General features: G+C 41.9%; 1 protein-coding gene across 1 annotated transcript in view; it reads left to right on the top strand.

Annotated features, from left to right (window-relative positions):
• LOC122925382 overlaps window positions 1–14,145 on the top strand; it is a 62,322-nt gene extending 48,177 nt beyond the window's left edge. The window contains exons 2-7 of the mRNA XM_044276737.1: window positions 1,325–1,510; window positions 4,389–4,481; window positions 7,952–8,137; window positions 8,415–8,531; window positions 9,499–9,583; window positions 13,619–14,145. Coding sequence (XP_044132672.1) covers window positions 1,325–1,510; window positions 4,389–4,481; window positions 7,952–8,137; window positions 8,415–8,531; window positions 9,499–9,583; window positions 13,619–13,721 — 770 coding nt within the window. The 3' untranslated portion in view covers window positions 13,722–14,145. The remainder of the gene's footprint in view (window positions 1–1,324; window positions 1,511–4,388; window positions 4,482–7,951; window positions 8,138–8,414; window positions 8,532–9,498; window positions 9,584–13,618) is intronic.
• Window positions 14,146–19,139: the final 4,994 nt, after the last annotated feature.

Raw genomic sequence — 19,139 nt, 5'->3', positions numbered from 1 at the left:
TGGCAAAAATTTTACGCAACATAAAACAACCAAAAAATGTTGTAAAGTTAGACATAAGTGGCTACCTTCAAGCAAGATGCACCAATGCTATCAAATAAAGTAAGCCAATGTGATAAATTTGACTGGTTAAAGTCTAGGCTGTCTAAATATTAGACAGGATTAGTAAATTTGCACCAAAATTCGTAAGGTGCATTTACACGGCCCGAAAATTACCCATTTTATCGGGAACACCCGTTCCTGCGAGTGGTCATTTCCAACAATCTGGTCATGTAAATGTGCCACCGATCACCCCATGAATGAGCATTTATCGGGTGATCCTGTTGTTTATGCAGGCTCCACCGGTCATGGCTTCTGGGCAGCAGATTGTGCTGTCTAAACAGCAGTCTCCTTCACTGAATGAGCAGCCGACTGTCGGGAAGGAACACGTCCCAACAATCGGCCACTCAGTGGGCCTGTGTAAATCCAGCTTTATTCTGATAACTGTTCGAGAATGACAGGTACATAGGCTATTTACACCTTTGGAGGCAATTCCCATTATTGCACTGTACTCATTTTGAGCCAAAAATCATTATTTCAATTGGTCTTTATTAAACATTTGGATCCCTAAGGGCTCTTTCACACGAGCGGATTCTGTGCGGGTAATCTGCTGCGTGAAAGAGTGCCAAGCCCCGCTCCGGACAGCAGAGACACGGAGCATTAACATGATTGATAATGCTCCGTGCCTCTCTGATCTTTTTACTACAAAATCACGCTGACAACTTTATCTCACTGTGCTTTTGTAGTAAAAAGATCACAGAGAGGCACGCAGCATTATCAATCAATCGTGTGAAAAAGCCCTAACTCATTTTGAGCTAAAATCATATTTTCAATTGGTCTTTATTAAAAATGTGGATCTCTTTTCTCTGTTCAGGGCTGAGTTTCTCTAGCACCAAGATTTGAATTTTCTCTCTGCTCTGTGGGGCAGCTAAGCTGACCTAATCTCTGACCTATGAACACAAACTCAATCCTTATCTTACTGATAAGAACATGGCCTAAATAAGTGTTCATGACCTCTTAGTAATTGAGAGATAAGGTTTATTAGATGACAGGCACAAAAAAATACATTCACACAGCTACAAAAAAACTTAACCCTGTGAATGAACGGCTTAGTATTTTTAATAAAGACCAATTGAAAAAAGTATTTTTAGCCCAAAATGAGTATAATGCAATCATTTAAAAAATTGCACCTTATCTGTATGATAATGATCATATATAATGGTAATAATAATAATCAAATGAAAAAGCATGACTAAATAAAAGTCTTTATGTATTTCCTTTTCAACAGAAATGTGTAACTATCCCCCAGACTCAGCCATCACAAACCTGACTGCTGAAAGGTTTCTGGCTGGTACAGAACTGACATACAACTGTGATCCAGACCACTTTGCTGGCATTACCAACTATCTGACCTACACGTGTGATAATTCTAATGGAAATAATAGGTGGATATCAGAGTTTTGCTATTGCCGCAGTAAGTTATTAATTTAGGATGAGTCATTTCTACTTCTTTGTGAGTGCATAATAAAACATGTGTACTGCGGCAGACCGGAGAGAATGCTTAAAGCAGTTTTCCCACAATAATGACTTCTTTAATTGCCTCCTGAAACAGAAAGTTCATACTAAACTTCTCTCTGCCACTCTGGTCCCAATCGCTGCCTCTGTTGTGTCCATGTTCCAGTCTCCGAAGTGTTTACCTCTGGCACTGCATATGTATGGTCACAGGCTCCTTTGCAGCCAATAACTGGCTTCAGCAGTGATGTGGCACAAGTGGCACATCACTGCTGAAGCCAGTCATTGGCTGAAGCGGAGCACGTGACCATGCCCATGCAGCGCCAGAGGTAAGTATGAATTTTCTATTTCATGAGGGATTAGTCACATTGTGTAGTGTACAGAGCCGGCTAGTGCACCACTGCTCCCATTGACTTCAAAAGGGAGCAGCGCTGCAGTAACCAGCTCCAACCACTACACAATGGGCGGAGCTGTGTAGCTCCTCCAGCGCCAATTTCTACTCTACTCTACTCTCAAATGCTTGACTAGTGTTTTGGAGCCTTACTGATCTGATATTGACGGCCTTTCCTGGAGGACAGGCCATCGGAAAAAAAACCTTTAAAGGGAAACGTCCCACAAGTATTCACTAGAGGATTCTTCAGACTTCCTAAGTTACAATCCAAACATACACCAAGCTTTTTAAGTTGTGCCCAACTGAATTTGGACAGATGCATAGAATTAGGCCATGCTAATACAGTACCATTTTGAATGGTATGTCGTAGTTGTCTTTTATAGTCCAGAAATTCTGGTAGCAAAAAATGAGAAAAGTCCAGAAATATGAGAATACTAGAAGATAGTCCCTCCCAGGATGGTGACTGATATAAAACTACATCCACTTAAAGGGGATACCCACATTTTCACCTAGGCAGCCCCCGATGCTCCGATGTTTTCTCTTGCCCTTCACTGGATCGCGCAGGGCAAGGGCTATTGTGCTTGTGTTTTTACACTGCTAGGTGGAGGCTTTCGCCCAGCAGTGTTCCCGGTGACATCACCGGCTCTGATGGACCGGCTTTAGCACTGCCCTAGCTGTTTAACAGGCTAGGGCAGTGCTAAAGCCCACTAATTAATACCGGTGACGTCACCGGGCTCCAAAAATGCCTTTTCCCTGCTCAGGGCAAAGGAGAGCATCGGAGCATGAAATGCTCCAATGCTCATATTAGGGTGGCTGCCTGGATGAAATTGTGGGTATGTCCGGGTTCAGATCTGAACCCGGACAACCCCTTTAAGGGCATAATTCTTGTTCTAGGGCACTGACTATAATCTGTCTAGGCATCAGCTATTTGAATACACAAAATGTTCAGGACAAACCAATTTGGAAGTCCCTTTTAATATCTACTTTCATAGACACTGGTGGAATTCCCCTCTCTCTTGCGCTTAGGCAGCAGGAACCGCTTGGCACAAGAGCCACTAAGCATGGACCCCCTTGTGCTTGCAGCACCGACATCATGCTATACATTACTGAACATCGCTTCGATGTAGGTGCTGAATGCAGAAGGAGCGGCCAGCCACAGGTTGGTGAAGCAGGAGCAGCTGAGCCAAACGCGCAGGTCAGTGTAGCAGGAGCCATTCTCAGCTAAACTGCTGAATGCACAGTGGAATGAATTCTGGTGAGACGTCTTCTTTCTTTCCCTGCCCTGCTTGATACTGCCCACACATCCCAGTGCTTCAATCTGGGCGCTGACTGAATGTAGCAGGAGCCGTTCTCCCCTACACTGGCGAGTGAGTGGCGGGACATTGTTCTTCCTCAACCCCCACCCTCCGGCTGGTGAGTGCAGCCACAGTGTCCTCTACAGTATAAACAATTAGGTGTCAAGTGCCCCTCTTATATAATGTATTTTCCATACTATAAGACACACCTGACTATAAGACGCACCCCAGGTTTAGACAACAATAATTTTGAAAAAAATTCTACTTATTAACTCTTCCCTGGAGGTTTAAAGGGAATCTATAACCAGTTTTATGGTGTATTAACTAAGGGCAGCATATACTAGTGATAGATCCCCTTAGCACAATGCTGGGTCACTTTCGTTAATTGACCCAGCCATTTTGCCAAAATCTTGCACTGGCTCCAATGCATAATAAAGAGTCCTTAATATTCATGAGCTTCATGAGCTCATAGCTCATAATTATGGGGACTCATTGGCATATGCTGGAGCTGTTAGGATTTAAAAGTGAGGACAGTGTAAAACTGGTGACAGATTCCCTTTATTGAAGTGGAGGGGTCAAGGTCATTAACACACACAGCATTGCTGAATACACATCTGACAAACAGAGCTTTGCTACACAGCTGCATCCACTACATGACAAACACAACTCTGCTACACATCTGACATATATGCAAACAAACACTACTATACACACCTAATAAACACAACTCTGCTACACAGCTGACATACACACTGCATAGTTGCATACAACCCTTGACAAGCACAGCTGACATATATACACGTAGCACTGCTACACACACCAAACAAACACAGTTCTGGAACACACAGTACAGCTGCTTACACCCATGTCAAACACAGCTATAATAGGAGTTCTAACATGGCAGGTCTTGGGGCTTTCACAAGGCTCTGACCGCCAAGACAACCACGTGGCACTTTGTGATTGCACTGAGGGAAGGTCACCTCTGATGCCAGCTGCAATAGGCAGGTGTCAACTGTACCGGCCTCATACCTATGATGTACATGTACTTCAAGGTGCACAAAGAGGTGAAGTACCATATTATTTTTATGTTTTGTAGTAATAAATGACGTCATAGATTGAATTCTCATTGACTGTATCTACTGATTGTATTGCAGGGTCTGACAGCACAACCACAAATACAGAGATCGGAAATGATTCATCTCACTGTGAAGTCTCAAATACTATGAATGAAACTATACCAACAGGAGGTAGTAATAATAATATTGTTAATATTTTGTAGTAGAGCTAAGAGTCCATTCACACGTCCGTAATCCGCAATACACCCGGCCAGCACTCCCCATAGAACTGCCTATTCTTGTCCACAATTGCGGACAAGTATACGACATGTTCTATTTTTTAGCGGAGCCACAGGCCAGAAGTTCCCGGTCGAAGCCCGGAAGTTCAGTGCCGCACTCCGAAAATGCAGATGCGGAGAGCACATAGTGTGCCCTCTGCATCTCTTCCGGACCCATAGAGAATGAATGGGAACGCACCCGTTCCAGATATTGCGGAACGGATGCGGACCCATTTGCGGACGTGTGAATGGACCCTAAGGCTTGGTAAAATCATGGATTACTGCAGCCCTATCCCTATAAGGGAGAGAGGCTCACAAATACAGCAACCAGGTCGCAGAAGCATGAATGTGGGTGACCGAATGGGTGTAGTAGTTATACTCTTGGTTCTGAAGCTTCCTGGGCCGCCGTGCATTGAGGGGGTGCACCCTTCCCTTCCGAGCACGCTCCAGTTCTGCGGTTCTCCTGCCTGCTGACAGTTGAGGTGCACTTGATGGTGAAGGTTTAGAGGTACAAGGCAGGGTCCCTGTTGTTATGATGCCACCACTTTTCAGTGCAATAGTGACACAACAATTATGAGACAGTTCTGTTACTGAAGAATCTAAATGCAAACAGATCATAATAATAATTGGGAGCAGCAGTACAGTGTGGATGTGGAAATGGTATGGTAATAGTGGCATGAGGCCGCAGCAGTAGTGGCAGCAGCCAAACGTGAAACAGACAAGGCAGTAGATGTGTGTGCTGCTGTTTAAGGGTAGTAGTTATAGTGGCGGCTGTATAGAGGTAATGGAAGTGGCAGTAGGGAGATTAGCAGCAGGGAGTAGCAGCTACAGTGGCAGCAGCAGCCATACAGTACAGAACATGATGGTAGGCAGGCAGACAACAGTAGTGGCATGATGGCGACAGAAGCCATATGATACAGAACATGATGGTAAGCAGGCAGACAGCAGTAATGGCATGATGGCAGTGGCAGTATTATGGCAGCCTCTATATGGTAAGGAATATGATGTTAGGCAGGCAGACAGCGGTAATGGCATGATGGTGGTGGCAGCAGTATGGCAGCAGCTATGTGGTAAGGAATATGATGGTAGGCAGGCAGGCAGACAGTAGCATGATGGCAGCAGCAGCAGCCATACAATATGGAACATGATGGTAGGCAGATAGACTGCACTAGTTGCATGAGGGTGGCAGCAACCATACGATACAGACAATGATGGTAGGCAAGCAGACAGCGGCAATGGCATGATGGCAACTACAGAAACCATATGGTACGGAACATGATGGTAGGCAGGCAGATGGTGGCAGTGATATGATGGAGCACCATCAGCAAGGGCGGATCTATTCATCGGCCTCAGCCACATTCCCCTAGTTTGCCTTGATAGTTAGGGTCTAATAGAATGGCTATCCAATAATCATCAGATTGCTTTATGTGAATTATACGCCTGCAGGGGCATAACGATCGCTGTCGCAGACGGTGCGACCGCGACTGGGCCCGGTGGGGGGGGGGGGCAAAAGTGCTTTCAGCCAATCCCCTCTGCTTTGCATTATAAATGCTAGTGCGGCTGCGCATATCCCCATACTCTCTCCACCGCCACGTTATCATGGCATGTATATACAGTCAGGTGGCAAAATGAAATATATACAGCGTTGAAGCAGGCAAAATTCAAACCTATAATGGGGAGGCCAATCCAAAGTTTGCACTGGGGCCCATAGAATTATAGTTACGCCACTGTACGCCTGTCAGTACGTAAGCAAGCAAGCATACAGCTTGCCATTCTCACCAGCAAGCTCTTTTTGGCTCCACTCTCTACTAAAACGATTGGTCATCATGGCCAGTGTCATCATCATCCTTGTCCACCTGCACAAGTGACTCCTCCTCCAGTGGCAGCTCCTCATGCGTCACTTCCTCTCCCATGGGACCGCTACAGGGCAGCCAGCAAAACACGTAAGCTGTTCTTCTCCCACTGTCCCTTGTTGCATCAGGGTGAGCATCTGCTCTAAGATAAATATCAGGGGGATATCGTTTATGCTGCAGTTATACATATGGGTAACAAGCCCCTCACTCCCTCAAAGCTTTCCCTGATCAAATGCCCTAAAATATATCTACCCAATATATCTCCATATTCTCTCCCTATAGTCTCCTTAGTACATCTAGATTGCTCGCATAAGAGTCTGTCTGCCTACTGCCCCCTGATTGGCTGATCCAGACTGTCTATCAGCCTCTAAGCCAATCAGGCTAAACCCTCTTCCCACTTCCTCTTAGTGTCATGTGATCATCCATGTGATCTTTCTCCCTCATGTTTTTCTTCACCAATATTCACAATCAAATGGCACTGGGCGCCCTTTTTCCGCAATTAGTCCGAAAAAACAATCACTAAAACTTCAGATTGGTTTGGAGGATGACGTTTTGTGAAATTGGTAATGAATCCAATTAGTTCAAAATTAGCTCACCTGATTGTTTGTAAGAATTTGCTCACTAGATTGTTTGTAAGAACCCCCCTCCCCCCACATACACACTCCTCAATAATTGCAATATATACATGTAGCAAACTAGCAAAATTCGACTTGCGCATTTAAAAGGACCCTAAGGCTAGCCATACACAGATAGCTGTCAGCTGAATACTCGCTTGACCGACCACTGTCCCTCCCAACTCCTCCATACATATGCAAGCTTGGCTTGCCTAAGCCTGCATGTGTCCTGAATGAGGAGAAAGTCTATGCGGAAACCTCTTAAAGTGGCTTATTTTCCTGAAAATTAAATGAGTCAGGCACTTTAACATCAATCTGATGTGTATAGGGGACACCCAATGGCAGATGGCAGGGCAGAAAGGGGAAACCCCCATACACATTAGATCAGGCATCCTCAAACTGCGGCCCTCTAGCTGTTGTAAAACTACAACTCCCACAATGCCCTTCTGTAGGCCGATACCTGTAGGCCAGGTATGCTCAACCTGCGGCCCTCCAGCTGTTGCAAAACTACAACTCCCATCATTCCCTGACAGCCTACAGCTATCATCCTACAGAAGGGCATTGTGGGAGTTGTAGTTTTACAACAGCTGGAGGGCCACAGGTTGAGCATCCCTGCTGTAGGCTGTTCGGGCATGCTGGGAGTTGTAGTTTTGCCACAGCCGGAGGACCGCAGTTTGAGGATGCCTGCATTAAATGGTCAGACAGTCCCATTTATCTGATGTGTACGACTATTTTGTCTTGATCATAGCACTACCATTTTTATAAAAAGCATTGATTATATACAGGCAGAATAGTTATAAACTATCAAATATATACAAATCCACTAGAATCTGCATGTTATTCTAATGATAATTCTAATTGTATAGGATTAAACTGTAAATTACGTCCAGTAAAAGTATGGCATTTGTGTTTTCTAGATTACTGTGGTCCACCACCAACTGTAAAGAATGCAAAACTAGACTTGTCTGAGTCAACATTTCCAGTAGGCCAAGAATTTAATTACATCTTTGAATGTGATGGTCATGCCGAAAACACAAGCCATGGAGTTCTACAGTGTCAGGATGCCAGTGCGTGGATACAATTATCTGATGGATGTATCAACAGTAAGTATGCAGCTAAAAATATATCATCATTAGATAGGTTGTCTCACGATTATTTATTACATGGCACATTTTCAACTACAGTAATTATTTTTTTTTATGCTCCCATTTCTGGTATTACATACATGGAATTGCGCCCCCTGGTGTTACTTTAATCTTATTTTTCAAAATGTGTAATGTGTTTAGTGCAGGTGAGAAGAAAGCCATTTCTCATATGTTGATTCTTACTGGCAGGACAATACAAACAGTATATACAGTATATAGTTATATGTATTCACAGAAACGTTCAAGTCAGCTCCCTGGCCTTACAATATAGGAATTAACTGCACCGAGAGGAATGACAATCGTTCTGTAAAAAGTGATGGGTCACATGAAGCAGAAGTCACACCATGTGCAGGTACTGCTATTAATCTGTTGTTACTAGTGCTGTGTGAATGAAAATGAAAGAAAACACAGATACAATGTGGCACCTAATATGACGGACGCCCATAGGGGCAGATTTCGAATCCCGGGCTGGATGATAAATCTGCTGCAGAGCTAGACAGTGTTGTCCAGCTCAATACCAACTATTGGTTGGCTTACTTTGAGACAGGATCTTATGCCAGAATTGTGGCACAATTTGGGCTCAAAAAGTGCATCTTAATCCATGCCTCTTGCTGTGAAGCCATACCCCTTCCTTCCTATCCCCACCCCTTTTTCGAGTGATTAGTACATCTAGGCATATTGCTTGAAGGGGTTATCCCATGACTAATGTAAAAAATGAAAATCATATACATGACAAATACATGTCATATACATGACAGTCTATTTCTAACAAAGCTAGAACCAGCCCTGTACCTCACATGGATCCAGAGATCTCCACATTTATTGCTCTGCTACATTTATATCAAGCTGGCAGCTCAAGGGGAGTGTCTTTTCTGCTGCAGCTCAGGGGGCGTGTCTCAGCTCTCCCTATCACAGCTTAGGAGGCAGTGGAAGGATTAAACTGAGCATGTGCGACCTTCTCAGTGAGCAGGACAAAGAAATAAGAAAAGAATAAACAGCAGGTGGTGCTATACAGATACAGTTTATTGAATAACTCAGTGGCTATGCTACATTTTTAATTACTTGCAATTACAAAAAGTATTCAGATCCAGGTGCTGGTTTGAAAACTGTGGAATATTTTTTGTGGGACAACCCCTTTAATGGACACTTGTCAACATTTGTATTAGGTTACCATCTTTTATTAAAAAAAATAATTGAAAACTGAAAAACAAGTTGTGTCTTGGGTCAATGAACGACTTTCACGTAAAACTGTAATAACTCGTTATAAATTTCTGGTCCTGGGTTAGATTTTACTAACCTTTGCTTGTTTTCTACGACAGGTGTATATACTATTTGTGTTAATGTTGCTGTTGGCGCCATTACGGCTATCATGGTGATATTTGCAATCTTCAAAATAGCACAATGGTCAGTATTACATTGAAAGACATGTTCAGTATTACAGTGAGAGACATGCTTCTTTATATTAATTTACCACTATGCATTGTGTTACTTATTCCTCTGGCTGTTGCGGGTAGTATACCGCTGCAGCACCACCATTTTGGTGCTCCTCGCCAGTCTTTGTTTCCAGGACTGCAGGGCCTATTGTCATATGGACTACAACACATAACTGCAGCCAATCACTGGCCTCAGCAGCACAAGTATCTTGTATGATAGATCAAAGAAAGAAGACTCATAGTTACAAGTCTGCTGTGTGCATGAGGTATACACCCCCTCCTTCTCCTCTGTGACTGATGGCTGGCTGCTGTGTATGCAGATACAGAGCAGCTCATCAATCACTGCTAAGAGGGGCATGGGAAGGAGGTGGGAGAGATCCCCTTTAAAAGGATTATGTTCCCTGGATAGACCCTTTAACTTTAAGGCTATGTACACATTCAGGGGAATTTTTTTAAATTGCATTTTACTCACTTTGAGCTAAAAAAGATTTTTTCAATCGTTCTGTCACAAAGGGTTAACAGTTTTTCTAGTTGTGTGCATCTTTTGTGCCAGTCATCTAATAACCCTTATAGCTAAATGACTAAAAGGTTACAAACCCTTATTTAAGGCTACTTTTACACTCGCGTTTGGTGCGGATCCGTCATGGATCTGCACGGACTGATCCGTTCAGAAAATACAACCGCCTGCATCCGTTCAGAACGGATACGTCTGTATTATCTTTAACAAGACGGATCCGTTTTGAAAGTCAATGGAGGACGGATCTGTTTTCTATTGTACCAGATTGTGTCAGAGAAAACGGATCCGTCCCCACTGACTTACATTGGGTGTCAGAATGGATCCATTTGGCTCAGTTTCGTCAGACGGACACCAAAACGCTAAAAGAAGCGTTTTGGTGTCCGCCTCCAAAGCGGAATGGAGACTGAATGGAAGCAAACTGATGCATTCTGAGCGGATCCTTTTCCATTCAGAATGCATTAGGGCAAAACTGATCCGTTTTGGGCCGCTTGTGAGAGCCCTGATACGGATCTCAGAAACGGAAAGCCAAAACGCCAGTGTGAAAGTAGCCTGAGCCACATTCTTATCAGTAAGATAAGGATTTAGTTATGGTGGTGTTTATAAGGTCAGAGAGCAGAGATAAGGAGCCATCAGCTCCTGCTACTAGAGAAACTCAAGGCTGACAAGACAACGGTACAACATTTCTAATAAAGACCAATTGAAAAAAATATATAATATTAGCTGCAGTTAACCCCATCAGCTGCACTTAGTCTCCCTCAGACACCCATACCCCTTCCCTAGTGCTCTGACCCGTGACTAAAAGGCAGGAAGGCTGTAAGTGTATTACATTGAGTAATATACTTCAGCCAATGCATTACAATACAGAAGTATTGTAATGCATTGTAAAGGGGATTAGACCCCAAAAGTTGAAGTGAAAATATTAGGTATCGCCGCATCCGTATCGACCGCCTCTATAAAAATACCACATGACCTAACCTCTTAGGTGAACATCGTAATAAAAATTTAATAAAAACGGTGTAAAAAAAGCCATTTTTTGTCACCCTACATCACAAAAAGTGTAATAGCAAGTGATCAAAAAGTCATATGCACCCCAAAACAATGCCATCAAACCATCATCTTATCCCGTAAAAAATGAGACCCTACCTAAGATAATCGACCAAAAAATAAAAATAAACTATGGCTCTCAGAATATGGAGATTTTTTCTTATTTCAAAAATGCTGTTATTGTGTAAAACTTAGGCCTCATGTACACGACCATTCAGTTTTTTGCGATCCGCAAATTTCAGATCCGCAAAACACGGAAGCCGCCCGTGTGCCTTCAGCATTTTGCGGAATGGAACAGGCGGTCCATTGTAGAAATGCCTATTCTTGTCTGCAAAACAGACAAAAATAGGACAGGTTATATTTTTTTGCAGGGCCATGGAACAGAGCAATGGATGTGGACAGCACACGGAGTGCTGTCCGCATCTTTTGTGGCCGCAAAAACTGCTGCTCGGATGCGGACCAGAACAACGTGTGCATGAGGCCTCAAATAAATAAAAAAAATTATACATATTAGGTATCACCGCGTCCGTAAGAACTTGCTGTATAAAAATATTACATGACCTAACCCCTCAGGTGAACACCGTAAAAAAAAATTAAATAGAAAGTGTGTAAAAAAAGCCATTTTTTGTCACCTTACATCACAAAAAGTGTAATAGCAAGCGATCAAAAAGTGATATGCACCCCAAAATAGTGCCAATCAAAACGGCATCTCATACCAAAAAATATGATACTCTACATAAGACAGTCGCCCAAAAAAAATAAAATAAAAATATGGCTTTCAGAATATGAAGACACTGAAAAAAATTTTTTTCAAAAATGCTTTATTATGTAAAACTGAACATGAACAGTCAGATGAACATTGTAAATAAAAAATACAAACGGTGCCAAAACAGCTATTTTATGTTACCTGTACCCTCAAATAGTACCAACAAAACTGCCACCTTATCCAGTAGTTTCCAAAATGGCGTCACTTTTTTGGAGTTTCTACTCTAGGGGTTCATCTGGGAAGTCTTCAAATGTGACATGGCAAGTTCAAATTATCCCAGTGAAATCTGCCTTCCAAAAACCATATAGCGCTCCTTTCCTCCTGCGCCTGTACGGTACTTTACGACCACATATGGGGTGTTGCTGTAAACTACAGAATCAGGGCAATAAATATTGAGTTTTGTTTGGCTGTTAACCCTTGCTTTGTTAGCAGAAAAAAATGGATTGAAATGGAAAATCTGCCAAAAAAGTGAAATTCTGAAATGTCATCTACATTTTCCTTTATCTCTTGTGAAACACCTAAAAGGTTAACAAAGTTTGTAAAATCAGTTTTGTATACCTTGAGGGGTGTAGTTTCTAAAATGGGGCCATTTATGGTGTGGTTTCTATTATGTAAACCACACAAAGTGACTTCAGACCTGAACTGGTCTTTAAAAAGTGGGTTTTGGAAGATTTGCTTCTAAACCTTCTAACATCCAGAAAATGTAATTTACAAAATGATCCAAACATGAAGTAGACTTATGGGAAATGTAAAGTAATAAATATTTTAGGAGGTATCACTATCTTTTTTTAAAGCAGAGAAATTCAAATTTAGAAAATTGCAAATTTTTCAAACTTTTTAGTAAATTTGGATTTTTTTTTCTAAATAAAAATGAAATACTTTGACTCAAATTTACCAGTGTCATGAAGTAAAATATGTGATGAGAAAACAATCTCAGAATGCCTTGGATAAGTAAAGTGTTTTAAAGTTATCACCACATAAAGTGACACTGGTCAGATTTGCAAAAAATGGCCTGGTCCTTAAGGTGAAAAATGGCAGGTTCCTTAAGAGGTTAAGGATCGCCTTAGGCTTTGTTTGTAAATAAACACACATTGTTTTCTGTTTATTTTATTTTATTTTAAACAGGACCATAATAAAAGTTATATTTTAATAAATAATAGGCCAAAAACAGAACTTTATAGCATTTGGCTATTGGTTATTAATATTTACAAATATGTTCTGGGCCAAAAAAAGGGTCTTTGTTTATAAGCACATCTCTATTGAGCACATGTTTTTTTTGAGACATCACATAGACTAAATAGCTGAGGCTAGTGGAATCAATAGGAGAGAAGACCAGCCATCTTCTCTCCAAGCCATGTGTTTTTGGAAATGATAGAGTTAAAAATTCCAAATTCTGCAGACTGATACAACTGGTATTGGGCCTGTCAACCTCTTTAGAGTATTGATTTCACTCATTCCTTTCTAGCAGACATTTGTAATTCACTCTTCTCAAACAAGGGACTTACCTTAGAGAAGAGGGCTCCAGGTACCAGCATGGTTGTCTGTTTTTGCAACTCCCATAGATGTGAATGGAACATGCTAAGGGTTGTAGTTTCACAACCGCTCAGATGTTGCTGACCCCACAGCCGTGGGATATTTTATAATGTTAATGTTGTTTCTATTATGTATTCTTATTTTAGGAGGATAAAATCCACTGGGAAAGGCAAATTCTTGCAGAGGACTACTGTGTCTACAGAAAAAGAAGAGGAGATGAATGCTGTCCATGTTCCTCTAAACGGATAGCAATAGAGACGATGAGCTGTTTGATATCAGATGAAGCTGAAACTCTATTTTCACCTCGTCGCTCACTTTTCATCTGCATTAATGGAATGAAGAAGTGAATGTTTTAAACCTTGCATTCTTCATATTCTTCATACATATTGAGATCACATTCACAGAGCAATCCTTGAACCTTCCAGTAAAAGACTCAATGCATGATTTGCATCAAAAGGTTGAATCAAAAATAATAGATAAATAAATAATAAATGACAATAGTAATGTTATGATAGTATTACAGTAATATGTAATTTACAAATATTGATATTGGATTGCAAGTAATTTAAAACATTTTATGACAAAAAGTGCTCATACATGCAGCTGTATTATGGATCTGTGTAGTATATAAATCTATGTGCTCATTCTGTACCTCTGTATACCTCCAGCATCACACAGATACATACAGAGATTTTATTAAATTGGTTGGGCCACAGTCCTGATGACCTATGCTCAGGATAAGTCATCAATATGAGATCGTGGGGGTCCAACTCCCAGCATCCCCACCGATCAGTTGTTTTGGGCAGCCTCAGTGCGGGAAACTATACAGGGTATGGAGCTGAACCAGAAGGCTATGCCCACTGTGCAGTCTCTGCTGCCAGCGTACTGCAGCTCAGCTCCTAGAATGAGAGATGAGCTGTAGATGCAGATCCATTCATTTCAAACTGCAAAAAGTGTCAGTCCGCATGTCTGCATGTCCGTCCTGCCAAAAAATAGAACATGTCCTATTCTTTTCCGTTGTAAAAGTAGTAGAGTAGAGAAAATACAATAGGAGTGCAGATTACTAACGCTGATGTGTGTGGTGCAGAATGGGACTGCTTGGAGGCGGTGAGTCTTGTTGTTTCTTTCATTTTCAGTTAGGGATGAAACGTGATCAACTGTAGATCCTGAAATGTTCTCTACAGTTTGATATGCCCTTTACAGTGTTCAACCTCCCCTCTGAAGAACGTAGGAAACAAGAGCAGAAGCAGCTCTCCACTATTGTGATGGACACCTTTGGACTTGACCTCATATCACTGGCTACCCATTTTCCTCATCATCATAGAAGTAAGAGTCAAGAGCTTAGGGTGGTTTTTCTTCCTTTTTTCATCGTCGTGTTCCAAGAGCTATAACTTTTTTTTTCCCCTCTATATAGCTTTGTTATGGCTTGTTTTTTGCGGGACAAGCTTTTGTTTTTAATTGAGTCATTTTGGGGTACACATAACTTTTTGATTAACTTTTATTAACTCTTTCTGGGAGGGAGATGGCAAAAACAGCAATACTGCCACTGCGTTTTTATGTTATAAATTTTACGGCATTCATTTTTTCGGTATAAATAACATAATATCTTTATTCTCTGGGTCAGTACAATTACAGTGATACCAAATACATAGTTTTTTTAACATTTTAATACTTTTTTGCAATAAAACCCTTTTAAAAAAAAAATAAAAAATGTTTTTGCATTGCGGCTTCCTAAGACCCATAACTTTTTTATTTTTCTTTCTATGGAGTTGTGTGAGAGCTTGATTTTTGAGGGACGACTTGTATTTTTCATTGGTATCATTTTGGAGTAAATGGCACTTTTTGATCACTTGTTATTACGTTTTTTTGGGTAGCAACTAAGAATAAATTAGCAATTCTGTCTTTTCTTTTATTTTTACGGCGTTCACCGTAAAAAATTATATTTACATGATATTTATGTAGTCCGGGTCGTTATTGACGTGGCAATACCAAACATAGGAAGATTATTTTTGCTATTTTTTTCATTGAAAAGCGAATTTTCAATGGAAAAAAAAGCATAATGTTTTTAAATGGCATTTTTTAATTGAATAAAACTTTTTTTTACCACTTACTAGTCCCACAAAGGGACTATAACAGACAGATTTTTGATTGCTTTTAAAATGCAATGAACTATCCCTATAGTGCATTGCATTTTAATGGCAATGCTATTCTAACATTGACCAGAGAGGTGCAGCCTGCTGGGTATTACTGAAGGCTGATCTGGGGCCTACATCAGACCCCAGGTAGCCTTCACACACATAGGCACCCCGCGATCAAATTAGCGGGGTGCAGATGGGAGACAGAGGGAGTCCGCTCCCTCTGTCAGCACTTTACATGTGGCAGGCGCCATTGCCCAGGGCATGTAAAGTGTTAAACAGCCCAGATCAGTACTCCTGTCGGTCCAGGCTGTTAGAGCAGGGCTGGGCCGCCGTAAAAAAGCCCAGCCTAAGGCCCCTTAGTGACCTCTGTAAAAACACATATAGGTGGTCACTAAGGGTTATCCCATGATTAATATAAAAAATTTAAATCATACATAATCTAGTACAAAGATGTTCAACCTGCAGCCCTCCAGCTGTTTTAAAAATACAACTCTCACCATGCCCTGCTGTAGGCTGATAGCTGTAGGCCACAGGTTGGTCATCCCTGGTCTAGTATATGACAACCACTAACAAAGCTAGAACCAGTCCTGTACCTCACATAGATCCAGAGATCGCCCCATTCATTGCTCCAATTGCTATGCTAGATTTATTTCAAGCTGGCAGCTTAGGAGGAGCGTCCTTTCTCAGAAGGCATGCCCTGTCTGCTGCAGCTTAGTGGCATTTAAAGGATGGAACTGAGCATGTGCTTCCATCTCAGTGAGCAGGATGAGAAATTTGAAAAAGCGCAAACAGCAGGTGGCGCTATACAGATTTAAGTGAATAACTCCTCTCATTGCTGTATTATTAAGGACCTCCTATTTATGGGTTTTTAATAAAAGTTAAAGCTTTAAGGCAAATCTGCTTCATTATTTTGAAGTTTTATCTTGTCCCCCTTTGTACCCCTTTCCCCTCCTCTCTCCTGTCCTTACCCCAATTTTTCACATTATTCACCCACATTTTAATATTAGATGTTGTTTGGTTGTACACTAGTCCACTTACCATTTTTAGTGGTTATTACTCACCTTTGGCTTGTTTTTTTGTTTTGTTTTTTACAAAAGGGGAGATTTATCAAAACTGGAGCAAAGGAAATCTGGAAAGTGAAAGGAGAAATCTGATCGGTTGCCATGGGCATCTAAGGCTACTTTCCGGCAGGCTGTTCCAGCAGACATGCTGCAGTTTATATCCGGCCGATTCTCTGCATTGCCATTATACTTAAAGGGGCCGGCGGACATTCGGTCTCCATCCTGCAGTGGCAGATGCGGTGAATATCGGCAGGCTGTTCTCTGCCAGAAATTACACTGCAAGTGAGAAACTAGCCTAAGCCAGATTTCCTTTACACCAGTTAATGTCCCATTAAATGTTATTTCCATTTTTACCAAGCTCTAGGATATCTGATAGAATGCGGTACTACTGCTTTGATAATATTGTTTGCAAGCCACTACTTGATAACATCTAAGGATTCACACATAATCCAGAATGGATTTGGACAATCGAACCTTACTAATAAGCTGAGCCAGTCTAGAATCATTATGTGGAAATCTCAATGATAAGAAAATATTGAAATGGACTTCCAAGTGGGTCTTCGATAAGAAGGTCTGGTGGGGGTTGGAGTTCTTACTACCATGTTCAAGGATTGACAACGATTGCTTATGTACTTCATTAGGCATATTTCAGGCGCAGATGGCAGCGTAACGGTTAGTTGTGCTGCTATCTGCAACTTTTTTCCGTAAAAAAAGCCAGGTCTAAAATTGTGGGTATTTTTGGCTTAGAAAATGGTCTAAATGTAAGACAGCTCAGAAGCTATATTACATCTAGAACTGGCGCTGGATGCGCCAAAGTTATGGGGAGGCTATGGGTCTTTATTAGAGTTGAGCGAACCCGAACTGTAAAGTTCGGGTTTATACCGAACTTTAGGTTTTTCGGCACCCGGACCCGAACCCGAACATTTATGTAAAAGTTTGGGTTCGGGGTTCGGCGCTTTCTTGGCGCTTTTTGAAAGGCTGCACAGCAGCCAATCAACAAGCGTCATGCTACTTGCTCCTAAAGGCCATCACAGCCATGCCTACTATTGGCATGGTTGTGATTGACCAACTGCTGCATGTGACCCAGCCTCTATTTAAGCTGGAGTCACGTAGCGCCGCCCGTCACTCTGCTCGGATTAGTGTAGGGAGAGGCTGCAGCTGCTGTGAGGGAGAGATCAGGGAGAAATCTTATGAAGATTCAGAACTGCCTCTTTACTCAGCGATTTACAGCAAATGTGTTTTGTGGGTGCAGTGCACAATTTTTTTAAGCCTGCCCTGAGCCAACTACTGCTGAAAACAAACTTTTTTTACTTCAGTTTGTCAATATCAATACATAATCGGCAGCCATTTTATGCAACGATAGTGCACCAGCACAGGCTATCTGCATGTCTGCAAGTCCAGAAATACAGCATTTTGCTTATTGGGGTTAAAAAAAACCTTTTTTTTCATATAGTGCACATCTAGGATTAGACGCGCATAAGTGAGTGTCACATTTAGGCCAGAAATACGGCTTTTCGCATACTGGGATGAAAAAAAACCATGTTTCATATAGTGCACATCTAGCATTAGACGTGCATAAGTGAGTGTCACATTTAGGCCAGAAATACAGCTTTTTGCTTACTGGGGTGAAAAATAAACTCTGATATACTGCATATCTGGGATTAGACATACATAAGTGAGTGTCACATTTAGGCCACAAATACAGCTTTTTGCTTACTGGGGTGCAAAAAAAAACCATCTGTTTCATATAGTGCACATCTAGTATTAGACGTGCATAAGTGAGTGTCACCTTTAGGCCAAAAATACAGCTTTTTGCTTACTGGCGTTAAAACCCCCCCACTGATATACTGCACATCTGGGATTAGACGATTAGACGTGCATAAATTACTGTGAAATTTAGGCCACAAATACCGCTGTCATATAGAGTCAAATAAATAATAATTTGTGCAATACCCTACATCAGGGTTTTTATTGGCGGTTAATTATTTTTAACAGACTTAACCACTTTTTACTTTGCTTGGTGAACGCTAACTATGAGGCAAACATCTAATAAGGGACGCGGTCATGGTCGTGGTGGTGTTGGTGGAGCCTCTGGTGCAGGGAGAGGACGTGGCCATTCTGCCACAGCTACACGTCCTACTGAACCTACTACCTCAGGTCCCAGTAGCCGCCAGAATCTACAGCGATATTTGGTCCGAAAAGGAGGTCAGGGAGGAAAACTGGGTGGAAGACGATGCAGGGGACGATGAGGTCCTAGACCCCACATGGAATGAAGGTCGTGCCACTGACTTTTTTAGAGTTCGGAGGAAGAGGCAGTGGTGAGTCCGAGCCAACAGCGTAGCAAAAGAGGGAGCAGGGTGCAAAAGCAGAGCAGCCGTCGCCAAAACAGTGCCTGCTACTGGCCACCGTCACCAGGGACCGAGCACACCAAAGGCAGCTTCAAGGAGTTCCCTGGCATGGCACTTCTT

This window comes from Bufo gargarizans, chromosome 2, assembly GCF_014858855.1.
Source record: "Bufo gargarizans isolate SCDJY-AF-19 chromosome 2, ASM1485885v1, whole genome shotgun sequence".
Classification (NCBI taxonomy): domain Eukaryota; kingdom Metazoa; phylum Chordata; class Amphibia; order Anura; family Bufonidae; genus Bufo; species Bufo gargarizans.
Note: the sequence above shows the minus strand (reverse complement) of the source record. Positions and strands in the feature narration are given on the sequence as shown.